The sequence below is a fragment of the Grampus griseus genome, assembly GCF_964374135.1.
Source record: "Grampus griseus genome assembly, chromosome: 17".
Taxonomy (NCBI): domain Eukaryota; kingdom Metazoa; phylum Chordata; class Mammalia; order Artiodactyla; family Delphinidae; genus Grampus; species Grampus griseus.
The window spans coordinates 43,953,471-43,966,964 of NC_139011.1; the positions used below are offsets into that span (position 1 = coordinate 43,953,471).

Consider the following 13,494-nt stretch of genomic DNA (forward strand, 5'->3'; position numbering starts at 1 on the left):
CCGAGGGAGGCTAACACTGTAGCCAGTCCTGAGAGTTGTGCCTGAGAATTGCATGCATTCAGTGGCGTTGTGTTTAGCCAGGTTGTGGGGTCCGGTCCGCCAGTGTTTGAAAAGTGGAGTAGATCCACTGGGTAAAAGGAGCCTTTGGGCTATCCTCTCATTCCTGTCATGCCCCTGCAGGCCAACTTGCCACTTCTGCAGCGTGAGCTCCTCCACTGCGCAAGGCTGGCCAAACAGAACCCTGCCCAGTACCTCGCCCAGCATGAACAGCTGCTTCTGGATGCCAGCACCACCTCACCTGTTGACTCCTCAGAGCTGCTTCTCGATGTGAACGAAAACGGGAAGAGGCGAACTCCAGACAGGTGAGAGGGAGGAGGACCCCAGACCTGCAGTATGAGGACATGTTTCATGTCATGTTTAAACTGCTGACCGACACCTCTTGCAAAATAATAATAAGCTAGAGTGGCCATCTAGGGAATCTTGCTCTGGCCTGGGGTGTTACAGGGTGATGAGTCTCTGGCCTGTGTCAATTAGCTTTTTGTGCAGGTTAATCTTTGCTCCTTGTAATTTTTTTTTTAAGTTTAATTGACCTACAACACTATGATAGTTCCAGATGTACAAATCTAGTGACTTGATTTTTCTATACATTACAAATGGTCACCACCACTGCTTGCAATATTAAAGGAAAAGGTAAAGATGAATGATATTCAGATATGCCAAGTGCCACTGACGGTTGTTAGACACGCAGTCAATACAGGCATACCTTGTTTTATTGCACTTTATTGTGCTTCACAAATACTGCTTTTCTTTCTTTCTTTCTTTTTCTTTTCTTTTTTTTTTTTTTAAACAAATCGAAGGTTTGTGGCACTCTGCATGGAATTACTCTATTGGCACCATTTTTCCAATAGCATTTGCTCATTTTGTGTCTCGGTGTAATTCTGTGAGAATTTGGTAATTCTCACAATATTTCAGACTTCTTCATTATTATATTTGTTATGGTAATCTGTGGTCAGTAATCTTTAATGTTATTGTAGTTGTTTTGGCATTTTTTACAAATAAAGTATTTTTTTAATTAAGGTATATACATTTTTTTTAAGACGTAGTGCTACTGCACACTTAAGAGACTACAGTCTAGTGTAAACATAACTTTTATATGCACAGGGAAACCAAAAAAAATGGTGTGACTGGCTTTATTGTGATATTTGCTTTACTATGGTGGTCTGCAACTGAACATACATTATCTCCAAGGGTATCCCTGTATTAAAATTATCATTTACTATGTAATTCATCCCAACCACATATTTTACCCTTCAGTGTTAGGAAATTTGTTATTCTAAGTTTTCTCAAAACATGATGGTTTTGAAATCTGGCCTAAGCACAATGCAGTAGCTATTTAATTTGGGTTTTATATGAACTAAGAGAAAACTTCTGGGAAGCTAGATGGACTGAGTGAAGATAAGAGTTAAGTAATAGAACTTATAGATGACATTTTTGCTGAAAACTTTTATCAGTCAATATTCATTCTATCAGGTACTCTGCTCTAATAACTGAGAATTCTAAGAAATGTAAAATAAAACCCCTTCTCCATTAAACCTTACAAATTAGTTGTTGAATAAGGCATACACATGAAACTTCCAATGTACCTTACTAAAATAATTTTCCTGAATACCTCAGCCTCATATATAAATATTTTCTAATCCAGGAATATAAAGTCTTATCAGCATCTTGCATAGTATTTGTAAAATATGGAGAATCTTAAAATGCAACTATATTCGGAAACTTGTTTGTCCTATGCTTTGTTTCCTTTTTCTACTTATCCATTCACTCCTTCTGCATTTTATCAGGGAAGCGTAGACCAGCCTTTGAGAGGTTAACAACCTGGCACAGATTCCTAGGAGCTTATGATCCTTGGAGCTGCTCAGAGACATCTATCTGTGACCAACTTAGCTACCCTTAAATGTATAGTTGCTTTGCAAATCAGAATGTTATTAAAAGCCAGCCAGTTTACATACAGTTATTACATAATCCTCTGTTAAGCAGTTTTTATGCTACAATCTCTGGAATTTTTCTCCTCTTGACATAGGATCTCTTAATAGTTTAAAATGCCTAAAGCAAAAGATTAAACGTTAGTTTACTTCTGACGCACTGTAGACCCGCCTCCATACATGACCTACCAACAGTGCTACTTTCTTATTTTCACAAGTTGTATTTCCATAATCATATTTAAGCATTTAGTACTTAAGCTTTTAAAGGCACCTGCTTAATCCAGGTGTCTGAGTGGTGTGTCCACATGATACTACAAACCAAGAAGCAGCCCAAAGATAGATGATTCACATGTGTATTCCTGTCTGATCCTAACCATTTACCCTGCAGGGAATCAGTACTACCTGCTGGTATTGAGATGTTTCAGCTCCATTTTTCCAAGATAGTGTGGTAAAGGAAATTAAGGAGAGACTAGATGGGAAATTGGGAAGAAGAACATTTATTTGGGTGGAGGAGAGGATAACAGGGAAAGGTTTAGATAGCTGTGATAAATGTAAAGGTAATCCTATAGGCAAAATTGGAAATGGACACAATCTATTCTAGAAACTCTAACTGCTAAGTAACCGTAACAGGCAGAATGAAAACTTGCTTTATCCACTTCTCTATATTCCCAGCACTTTCTCCACTGGTTCTTTCCCAGTGTTTTATATGTGAATATACTGTGACTTTAGACCTCCCTTGAACAGTGCTGAGGTAAGCCCTTGGCAATGTGCTAACATTGATATGGAAACTTCATATAAATTCCACAGAAAATCAGCATTTTTGTTTTGATGATCTGTAGCTGTGTGTGCATGCATGTTTGCATTCAGTCAGGTAGAACTTTTTTAAAAGAGCCTTCAGTGTTCTTCCTCTGGTTATCCATAGACAGTTGCTGGAGTCAGAATTCACACAGTTGCTCTTTGGGTGGAACATTCTTTTTCAAGTGGAACCCTGAAGTGTGCGTTATAATGGAAAGATGGCAAATGGATTTCCTTAGAGTTAGGAGGAAGGGTAATGAGAATATGTTGTGTAAATACATTTGTATCTTGTGGGAATTTGATCAGAGCCAAGAAAATATGGGCCTCTACTATTTCTTTGCATATATTTTCTTCATCTTGTTTGCATGTGCATTTTCCTCTTCTCTGGTTATTTATCTGTATATCCAGATCTACTATATGAAATTTTATAGAGTATGGAGCTGTGTGACAGCAGAGCTTTTTTTTGTTGTTTTACTGAATGTTTTGTTGGTGCATATGGTCTGACATGGATGAGCAGCCACGGTGAGATTTTGGAGTCTATTAAACTGGCTCATTAAAAAGATCAATCTGTTTCTGTAATAACACTGGGAACCATCAGTCACTAAAAGAGGGAAAAACTGACACCTGAGGAGAAAACACATTTTGATAATTTGTTCATGACATGTCACGAACAAAAGAGCGCTCTATATTTTGTTTACAACTTTCGGGCTTAAATTCTGTGATGATTGCTGATTTAATCTACTAAACAGTCCTCACGTATTTCAGGGATGGGTTTTGGCAAATGTAACTTCTCATCTTTAAATGTGATTGTCACTGGTTATATTTTTTCTTTTTTTAAGCATTACTTTTATTTACAGAGAAATGAATACTCTGGGGAAGTCTATGATTTTTTTTTTTTTTTCCTGTATGGAACAGTAAAATTTATTCTACTTCTTTTTAAAAATAGATCTAGGGTGAGTCCCTGAACAACTATACTAGATTTGTAGGTCTGTGGTAGAATAACTTAGAACCCAAATTAGAAAGAGACAATTTTCATTTAAAAATCGTGCTATTTTCTTCCTAAAATATTAGAGAAAGTTAATAGAAAGTTCTGATTTCTATTCTTTGTTCATATGTAAAAGTTTATTGTTTATCTTGCCATTTTGTGATGGGAAAAGCTGAGGAAGGGAATACAGACCTTTTTTTGGAGCTGATTAAATGAAGAGACCACTTGCAAACAGAGACTAGAAGTTGAGAGTCCTCTTTAAAACTGCTCACCATGATGGTTATGAAAACACAGTTTCAAATGGAGTGAGGAGGGAAAGAGCAGTTAGACAAAGGCTGCCTTTTTTTGAGAGTACAAAAATAGTTAAAAATTACTATGTTTAAAAGGATACTTTTTTTTTGTTAATTATCATCTGATGTCTTTTCTCACAGCTTTGATGTTGCAGCTTTTGTTATATTTGTCTTTAACATTGTGCTCTCACCTGTCATGCCGATTTTCTGACTCAGAATCTTCCTGGCTTAAATCAAATCGAATGATCATTGGTTTTGTATGGGTAACACTGTCTCCACTGCCTTCCTCCCCGTTTCAAGTGATTTATGTTAAATATTAATCCCCTTCATCTATCTATCTCTATATCTATATATTTATAGATAATCATTTTAATGTAATTATGCTTTAAATTACTCTCAGTTTAACACATCTTGGTTTTTATTATGAAGCCCACATGGTTGCATTAATATGTATTTCCTCCACCCTCAATTATTAAACATTATTTTCTAAAAAGATTTTCTTGAGCTTTAGAAGTATGTAATTTGTTAGCTGGGAGCAATCTTATAGATTTATGAGGCCAATCCTTTATCTTAAGAAAACTAAGGATGAAAGAACTTGCTTAAAGTTACAGAGCTTCTTAGTGGAGAAATTTACCTACCTGAAATCTTCCAGTTGCACAAAATATGATTTAATGTGCAGAATGTAAACAAGGAAAGCTTAACTAAGAATTGTGTCTTTTTCCCTCCTTACTTTCCCTCATTTATTTTTCTCTGTAATTGCTTATGTGGGCAAATGCAACAGTATAATATTCTGAGGTTTTATAAATTTTTATACTGATAGAGGATTCACAGTAAGCCAGATTTCCTGGCTTAATGAGTAAACTAGAAAACACTGAATGTTGGAGGGTCATAAGGCAGTCATTTTGAAACCGTGTTGGTTGAATGTATAAGATTTGTTAGCAAAGCACACACCAGCTGAACCTATTAAATCCATTTTTCCTTTTCTGCAAAATGAATGAGATTTCAATATTTTTGTCTTTCTAAAGAGAAAAGATAGGTGCACTTTATAAGGAATTGTAGGGACTTCCCTGGCAGTCCAGTGGTTAAGACTCAGCACTTCTGATGCAGCAGGTGCGGGTTCAATCCCCGATCGGGGAACTACAATCCCACATGTTGCGTGGCACGGCCAAAAGAAAAAAGAAAAGAAAAGTTATAAGGAATGGTAGAATTAATTGACTATGCAAATAAGAATTAAATTTTTATTGTCTGCCGCATTCAGTTTTCTGTGAAAAAATATAAGGGATTTATATTATATTCACACATTCTTGTTTTGTGTTGCATTTTTTAATGCATTCATCGGTTTCAAGAAGAGAGTAATCATCCCTGTAGAAACGATTTTTTTCTTTTTTGTATTAGTCATGTCAATTGTGGAGGCTTCTAGTGAAATTGCATTAAGTTGCATTTACATGATGAGAAAGATTGTGTGGCTGTAGAGAACATTTTGGTCTCCATACTCCAGCCTCAGCGTAAACTTGCTAGCCTTATTTTTGCTGCTGTCCTAGGGTCTGGCTCTGCTGAACATTGTTCATGCCTTAGTCTGTATTCTGACTGATGGTTTCTGTTCTTTGCCCCAGTTCTTGTGTATAATAATTCTATTCATACTTGGCAAGCTAACTCAAGACAGGTTCTACTATTTGAATGAAGACTTCCCAATCATGAATATTATAATAATGGTTACTATTTACTGAGCACTTAAGATGTGCCAGGCCCATGCTAAATAATTTACATATGAACACACAGCACTTATTTCCTGACAGTCCTATTGCATAGGTTCAGGCTGGCTGGATAATATGTCTGAGGTCACATGGCTTGTAAGAGGCACTGATGGGATTCTAAACCCTAGGTTCTCTGACTTGAATGCCCGCACTCTTATAACCGTGTTTGTAATACCCCAGCCTCTGAACGCCTCAGCTTGAAAAATAAGTGCTTTGGTTAAGTTGTTGAATGCCAAATATGTGTTAGGCTCTTTATGTAGCGTCTCTCATATAGTCCTCTCAGTAGCTCTGAAATAATTGCCCCTATTCTGTGACTCATAGAGATTAAGCCTCCTCAGTTCATATGGCCAGCAAATAGCAGAGCCAAAATTTGAAGCCAGCTCCATAGCCCCTGCTCTTTCAAATGTAGTGATCTTTTCTCCTTCTGATCTCCCATACCACTTTTTACTCTTTTTATGGTAGCTGCTGAGTTCAGGTCCTGCGTAGCAGTATAGAAGTCTTGTACCACTAATTAAACTGGGTTTATGGTAAAAAAAAAATTTCTTGCTAGCACACTTCCAAAAAGCATTTAAGTCTACTACTAAACCATAATCTTAGGGGAGGGTGTTGGGGATCATGTCTTGCTTACTTTTGTATGTCCAGTAAAGCTCAGGATAGTGCATGTTACACATACCGGCTATCTAAAACAAAGCAAAACACCACAAAACAACAACAACAAAACACTAGTTGAACAAATAAATAATCAAAATTAAACTTAGTACAGTCATTTTTAGTAGTGTAGCAAATGGCCCTCTCCCCTAAGAGTTTTTTTGCTTTCTTGTTTACTTTCTTTCTGTCATTTTAAAAAGTATGTCTCTGAAACACCTACAGCCATGAAAGCAGCCAGGAACAAAGTGCCATGATTGATTCACTAAAAAGAAAAAATTAGAGGGCTCCAGTTGAAATGTGTAGATGACAGATTAGAATAAGAAAGCATAGTTCCACAGGCTAGAAAGCCCAGAGATAAACCCACACACATGTGGTCACCTTATCTTTGACAAAGGAGGCAAGAATATACAATGGAGAAAAGACAGCCTCTTCAATAAGTGGTGCTGGGGAAACTGGACAGCTACATGTAAAAGAATGAAATTAGAACACTTCCTAACACCATACACACAAATAAGCTCAAAATGGATTAAAGACCTAAATGTAAGGCCAGACACTATACAACTCTTAGAGGAAAACATAGGCAGAACACTCTATGACATAAATCATAGCAAAATCCTTTTTGACTCACCTCCTAGAGAAATGGAAATAAAAACAAAAATAAACAAATGGGACATAATGAAACTTAAAAGCTTTTGCACAGCAAAGGAAACCATAAACAAAACGAAAAGACAACCCTCAGAATATGAGAAGATAGTTGCAAATGAAGCAACTGACAAAAGATTAATCTCCAAAATTTACAAGCAGCCCATGAGCTCAATATCCAAAAAACAAACAATCCAAAAATGGGCCCAACAATAGAACTACGTATGACCCAGCAATCCCACTACTGGGCATATACCCTGAGAAAACCATAATTCAGAAAGAGACATGTACCACAATGTTCATTGCAGCACTATTTACAATAGCCAGGACATGGAAGCAACCTAAGTGTCCATCGACAGATGAATGGATAAAGAAGATGTGGTACATATATACAATGGAATATTACGTAGCCATAAAAAGAAATGAAATTGATTTATTTGTAGTGAGGTGGATGGACCTAGAGTCTGTCATACAGAGTGAAGTATGTCACAAAGAGGAAAACAAATACCGAATGCTAACACATACATATGGAATCTTAAAAAAAAAAAACGGTTATGAAGAACCTAGGGGCAGGACAGGAATAAAGATGCAGATGTAGAGAATGGACTTGAAGACACAGAGAGGGGGAAGGGTAAGCTGGGACGAAGTGAGAGAGTGGCATGGACTTATATATATATTACCAAATGTAAAATAGATAGTGGGAAGCAGCCGCATAGCACAGGGGGATCAGCTCGGTGCTTTGTGACCACACAGAGGGATGGTATAGGGAGGGTGGGAGGGAGACACAAGAAGGAGGTGATACGGGGATATATGTATACATAAATCTGATTCACTTTGTTATAAAACAGAAACTAACACACCATTGTAAAGCAATTATACTCCAATAAAGATGTTAAAAAAAATCTACAAACAATACTGGAGAGGGTGTGGAAAAAAGAGAACCCTCCTACACTGTTGGTGGGAATGTAAATTGATACAGCCACTATGGAGAACAGTCTGGAGGTTCCTTAGAAAACCAGGAATAGAATTACCATATGACCCAGCAATCCCACTGCTGGGCATATACACTGAGAAAACCATAATTCAAAAAGATACATGTACCGCAATGTTCATTGCAGCACTATTTACAATAACAAGGACATGGAAGCAACCTAATTGTCCATCAACAGGTGAATGGATAAAGAAGATGTGGCACATACATACAATGGAATAGTACTCAGACATAAAGAGGAACAAAATTGAGTTATTTGTAGTGAGGTGGATGGACCTAGAGTCTGTCATACAGAGTGAAGTAAGTCAGAAAGAGAAAAACAAATACCGTATGCTAACGCATATATATGGAATCTAGAAAAATGGTACTGATGAACTTAGTGGCAGGGCAGGAATAAATACGCAGATGTAGAGAATGGACTTGAGGACAAGGGGAAGAAGAGGCTGGGATGTAGTAAGAGAGTAACATTGACATACATACACTACCAAATGTAAAACAGATAGCTAGTGGAAAGCTGCTGCATAGCACAGGGAGATCGGCTCGGTGCTTTGTGACCACCTAGAGGGGTGGGATAAGAACAGTGGGAGGGAGGCTCAAGGGGGGGGGGATATGGGGATATATATATATGCATATAGCTGATTTACTTTGTTGTACAGCAGACACTAACACAACATTGTAAAGCAATTATACTCCAATAAAGATGTATTAAAAAAAAAAAAAACAATGTGGTTCCAGACAGCAGGAGCAGTAGCAACTGAATACTTCAGCAGTGGTCAGAAATTAGTGAAGACAAGGGGACAGCCGCTCCCAGTCAGTCTGACTGATCAGCAGATGGAGAGCTCCAGGGACATGTGCCTGAAGGTTTCCACCTTCTCTTTGGGGGAGGGAAGGCTCTGGGAACCCACATATTGTAATCCTTAAGGGCCCAGGTATCTTGTTTTTGTCTGGAGGGACCAACATCTACCTGCATCTATCTTTTTTACTCCAGAAGGTGTTAGCCCGCCTCTTAGGAAGTTATCTCCTAGGTTGTGGTTTAGCAATAGAGAGATGGAAGGCACTTCTTTCCATGTGGCCCAGTAGTGTTGGTCCTGTATCACTCAGTGCTTTGTTTTTCACCATCTGAACATCCCACTTCCTGCAGGGTGATATTTCTGCAAACACAGAAATCACTGCAGGTTGTCCATGAAGAATCAGGTTTGATTTTCTTTTTAAGGAAGCAGGGGAATTTGTAATGTATTTTGTTTCAGATACATTATTCAATACCAATATAGGGTGTTATATAAAATTCTTATCTAAACTCAATCTATTTCCTAAAAATTCCTGAAGAGACCTTTTACTGAGTTGTGTTTTGAAAATATGATGCCCTAAATGACCACTCCCCTGCCCTTTAATTCAGTGTCTAGTCTTTCTGTGGAAGCCTTAACAAACTGCATGTGTTAGAAAAGGGAAGGAAGCTTTGTTTAAGATTAAGTTATTAATGTCTTTGGGCTTTACTTGAACAGAACTGTCACCTCCTGAGATTTAGATATATGCTTCTTTCTAAAATAAAAAGTAAAAAATTGTTTGTTTTTTTTAAAGACTCAGCCAGTATCTCAGCCCTGGTTCTGGCTGAGATGCCTGCAGAGTAAGACAAGGGCATGATAAGGCCAAGATAATGTGTCTTGAGGTAGGGCAGAAGGACCTATGCCAGAGAAGCTTATGAGACCATCAGCAGGACTTTTTTTTGGAGAAGAAAGTTATAGAGTGACTTCCAAGTTTCTATTTTGGTGGCTAAGTAAAAGGTGGCATCATTGACTGGTGAAGGAAGTACCAGAGAAAGACAAGGTCAGTTTAGACATGTGCCGTTTGAAATACGTGTGGTCAGTTGGAGAAGTCAGCACCTAAGGCATGTATTTATTTGTAACAGGACTAATATCAGAATTTTTAAGTTTCTTCCTTGCCATTCTCAGGTTTATTATGCTATACCAATTTGCCTTTCCCTAGAACAATCTTTTAGTGCTGTTTTCCGCACTTAAAAAGCATTTGAATCTAGAAAAAAACTTATGTCTGTTCCTGTCATGTAAGAAATTGATTGGTCCTTTTATTCTAGTTATTGCCACGATCTTAATAATTTCTTTCTTCATTCTTCCCCATTTTCATGTTACTAAGGAATTTTCAGTGCATACTAGCCTATTATGACATTTAAAATATTTTATATAGAGGAAAGTTTTTTTTAAAGTTTGTTTTCTTTCTCAAGTAAGTCAGTTTACAGCCTCTGTTTTGAGGAGCTGAGAACAGCCTGAAGTGGGGTAAGGTGTAAATTAGGTTGTCTCTTAAGTGTGTTTTTTTGTTTTTTTTTTTCTTAAACACTGTATTGTTTCCTATCAGTTTCATTTTACTGGGCAGGAAACTGAAGCCAGGTTATCTCAGGGTCACATAGCTGAGTCCTGAGCAGTCTTCTACTCTTAGGACATCAGACCCTGAGAGAGAAGTGATTGGGATCTAATTGTTGAAGTAGTTAGGTTATATTGAGGAACATTTCTCCTGGAAGGGAGATAGAATATAAAAAACAAACCAAAAAATGCCTTCTAGAAACCCATGAGACATGACAGACTTCCCACTAGAATTTGAGTTATTTTGAGAGTATGCTGGTATGGGACAATGAAAAGTATTTGTTAGTTTTTGCCTAATACATTGTGAGAAGGTAAGAAACATTCAGATTTGGAATTTGCCCCCAAGCAAATGAGGTTTTAGATAGTTTTAGGCATTTCTAAGAAGCAGACAAAATAGCAATTAAGTTGTTTTGGTTAGCTTTCTGGACATACATCCTTTGAATAGGGTTGGCTTTATAGGTAGACTTGAGTGGTTGGAGGAAGCACAGGGAGACTTCTCATAACTATTTATGTGGGCCGTTTGAATGCTTTGCTGCTGAAATATACCTACCTCTGTGAGGTGATGAGCTTTATTGTTTCAATAGCTGCAAGAGTGATAAGACCCAGAATAGGGACTGTCACTGCAAGGACATGATAGAAATGAGAGGACAGACTCAGGAGCTAGCCCTGCTTCTTAGGACATTACTGTCCTTGCTTTAGGAGGGAAAAAAGCTTCAATACAGGCTCGTTGAAGTAATAGCACTGATCAGAGGGTTGATCTGACAGCAAAGATAAATAACATATCTAACTACTTTGAAAATAGTAAGAATTCTTCCAGTGTTGAATGTTCTTGTTATCTTTGAACAAGGAGACACAAAACCAGTAAGTTGAGTTGGTTTGACACAATTGGATCAAAGATGTTTTGATATTTAGAAATGTTTTGATGTTTATATATTTAGGCTGCTATAAGGTATTTAGAGAATATTTTTTTATTTTTGCACAAAAAAAAGTTATACTCCACTTATAATTATTATAAAATATTGGCTATATCCCCTGTGCTGTACAAATGACATTTAGAAATAAATATAGAATAACTGAATTGCAGAGTTTTCAAACTAGAAGGGACCTCAGAAATTATCCTAGTCCAGTGGTTTTCAAACTTGATTTTAGCAGCTTTTTCCTTCAGAAATGAAACCTTAGGTGGAACCTCAACTTTTAAAATAGATAAGAATGATAAGTGGGTTCCTCTGGCCCTTTAAATCTTGATTGTTTGGGGTAAAAGCTCTTTATTGCCTGCAGAATCCCTAAGCACCTCAAGTGGCACAGTTTGAAAACCACTGATCTAGTCCAACCCTTTCATTTTACAGATGAGCAAACTGAGGTCCAGAGAGGTTAAGTGACTTGCCCAAGGTCACACAGCTAGTCGTGGAAGAGCCAGGACTAAATCTCAGGTCTCTTGATTCCCAGTCCAGTGCTCTTTCCACTACACCACACTGCCAGTAAGGTAGGTGCTGTGTTGACATTATATCATAGCTACTAATAGTCTTGAGTATTTTCCAACTGATTTATGCTGGAAATGTTTATGCATTGAATGTTGAAGTGTATTATTCAGAAATGTGTAGGATATGGAAATGCAGATTAGAATCACATAAATATCCTCTTCGAAGATATATATCTAGAATGTTTCCATTCACTTTTAAAAATTATTTTGAAGCAGTGCATTGTAACGTTTGAGACATTTTAGTCTGGTCAATGATCAATATGTACGGAGTCAGAATATTTTACTGTAGATACTTTGACAGGAGCAGCATTGAGACTTCTGTTTGACACTCCCATGGGGACCATGCCCTGCTGGCATTTCCAGGGTTGGACAGTCACCTGGCTCCAGAACATCTTTCACCAGCATGTACTGGGCATATATTCATTTCCCATTGAACTCTGCAGTTTCCCTCAGTTCTTAGTGTGCCTGTACTTTCTATCTCTAACTTCTCTGTCCTTTATAATCTGATGTGTGCAAATTGTCACTGGGGTTCTACCCTAAAGGGACATAAAGGGTGATTCATTGTAGAATCCTCTAGCCCCTAAATGATCTCTGTTGTCAAGTCAGTTTCCATTCACATCCCTCCAGTTTTATCAGACAAAGACTATCCCTGGGCACTAGGAAAGTGGGAAAAGTGTCTAAAGTATCTAAACCTAACCAACCTAAAATCAAAAAAAGGTGTGCAGATGTAAATTCCCTGGCAGTCCAGTGGTTAGGCACTGCCATGGCCTGTGTTCAGTCCCTGGTTGGGGAGCTAAGATCCCACAAGCCACAGGGCAAGGCCAAAAAAAAGGCACTCAAAAATCTGTAGCTACTGTGATTTGGTGGAATTCTTATGGGGAAATTTCCCGGGGAAAGTAGATGCTGCCACTGGTCTAAGGATAGAGAGCTGGTCTTGTGAGGAGAGCCAGCTGCGAGGTAAAAAATTAGTTGGGGAGCTGTGCTTGCAGTCAAAGTGGAGGTGATGCATTCCTATCTTACAGACTACACTGAGTTCGTCTCTTAGAGATACGTTCAGTCAGAAAATATTTCTTTAACCCTACTTCTGTTTGAGAATCTAGGAGCAGTTAACAGGTCTCATTTATAGAATGTGTTCCTTCTGAAAGACAAGTACAGTTTTGTGTATCACATGATGAAATGCAGTCAGGGTGTGCCTGCCCTGCCCTAAGATGTCATGACTTCAGACAGGTCACTTGTGCTCTCTGGGCATGTGTTTCCTCAACTTTAAAAGAAAGAGGTTTGCCCCAATCTTTCTTCTAATCCCAGCTAGCTCTGTATGACTGCTGATTGATTATCTTGGTAGCCCAAGGTAATGTCAGTCCCAGACATTACGTTGTTTTATTGCATTAATTAAGTTAATTAATTCAGTTTGATCAGTGCTTTCTAATAGAACTTTCTGACATCATGGAAATGATCTGTATCTGTGCTGTCCAGTACCATAGCCACTAGCCACAGGTGGCGATTACACTTGCAATGTGGCTATTGCTACTGAAGAACTGGATTTTAAACTTTA

General features: G+C 37.9%; 1 protein-coding gene across 1 annotated transcript in view; it reads left to right on the forward strand.

The window, feature by feature from the left end:
• Nucleotides 1-13,494, forward strand: part of RUNX1T1 (RUNX1 partner transcriptional co-repressor 1) — a gene marked incomplete at its 5' end in the record, with an annotated part of 133,072 nt that overhangs the window by 82,606 nt on the left and 36,972 nt on the right. The window contains 1 exon segment of the mRNA XM_082674973.1: nt 181-362. Coding sequence (XP_082531099.1) covers nt 181-362 — 182 coding nt within the window.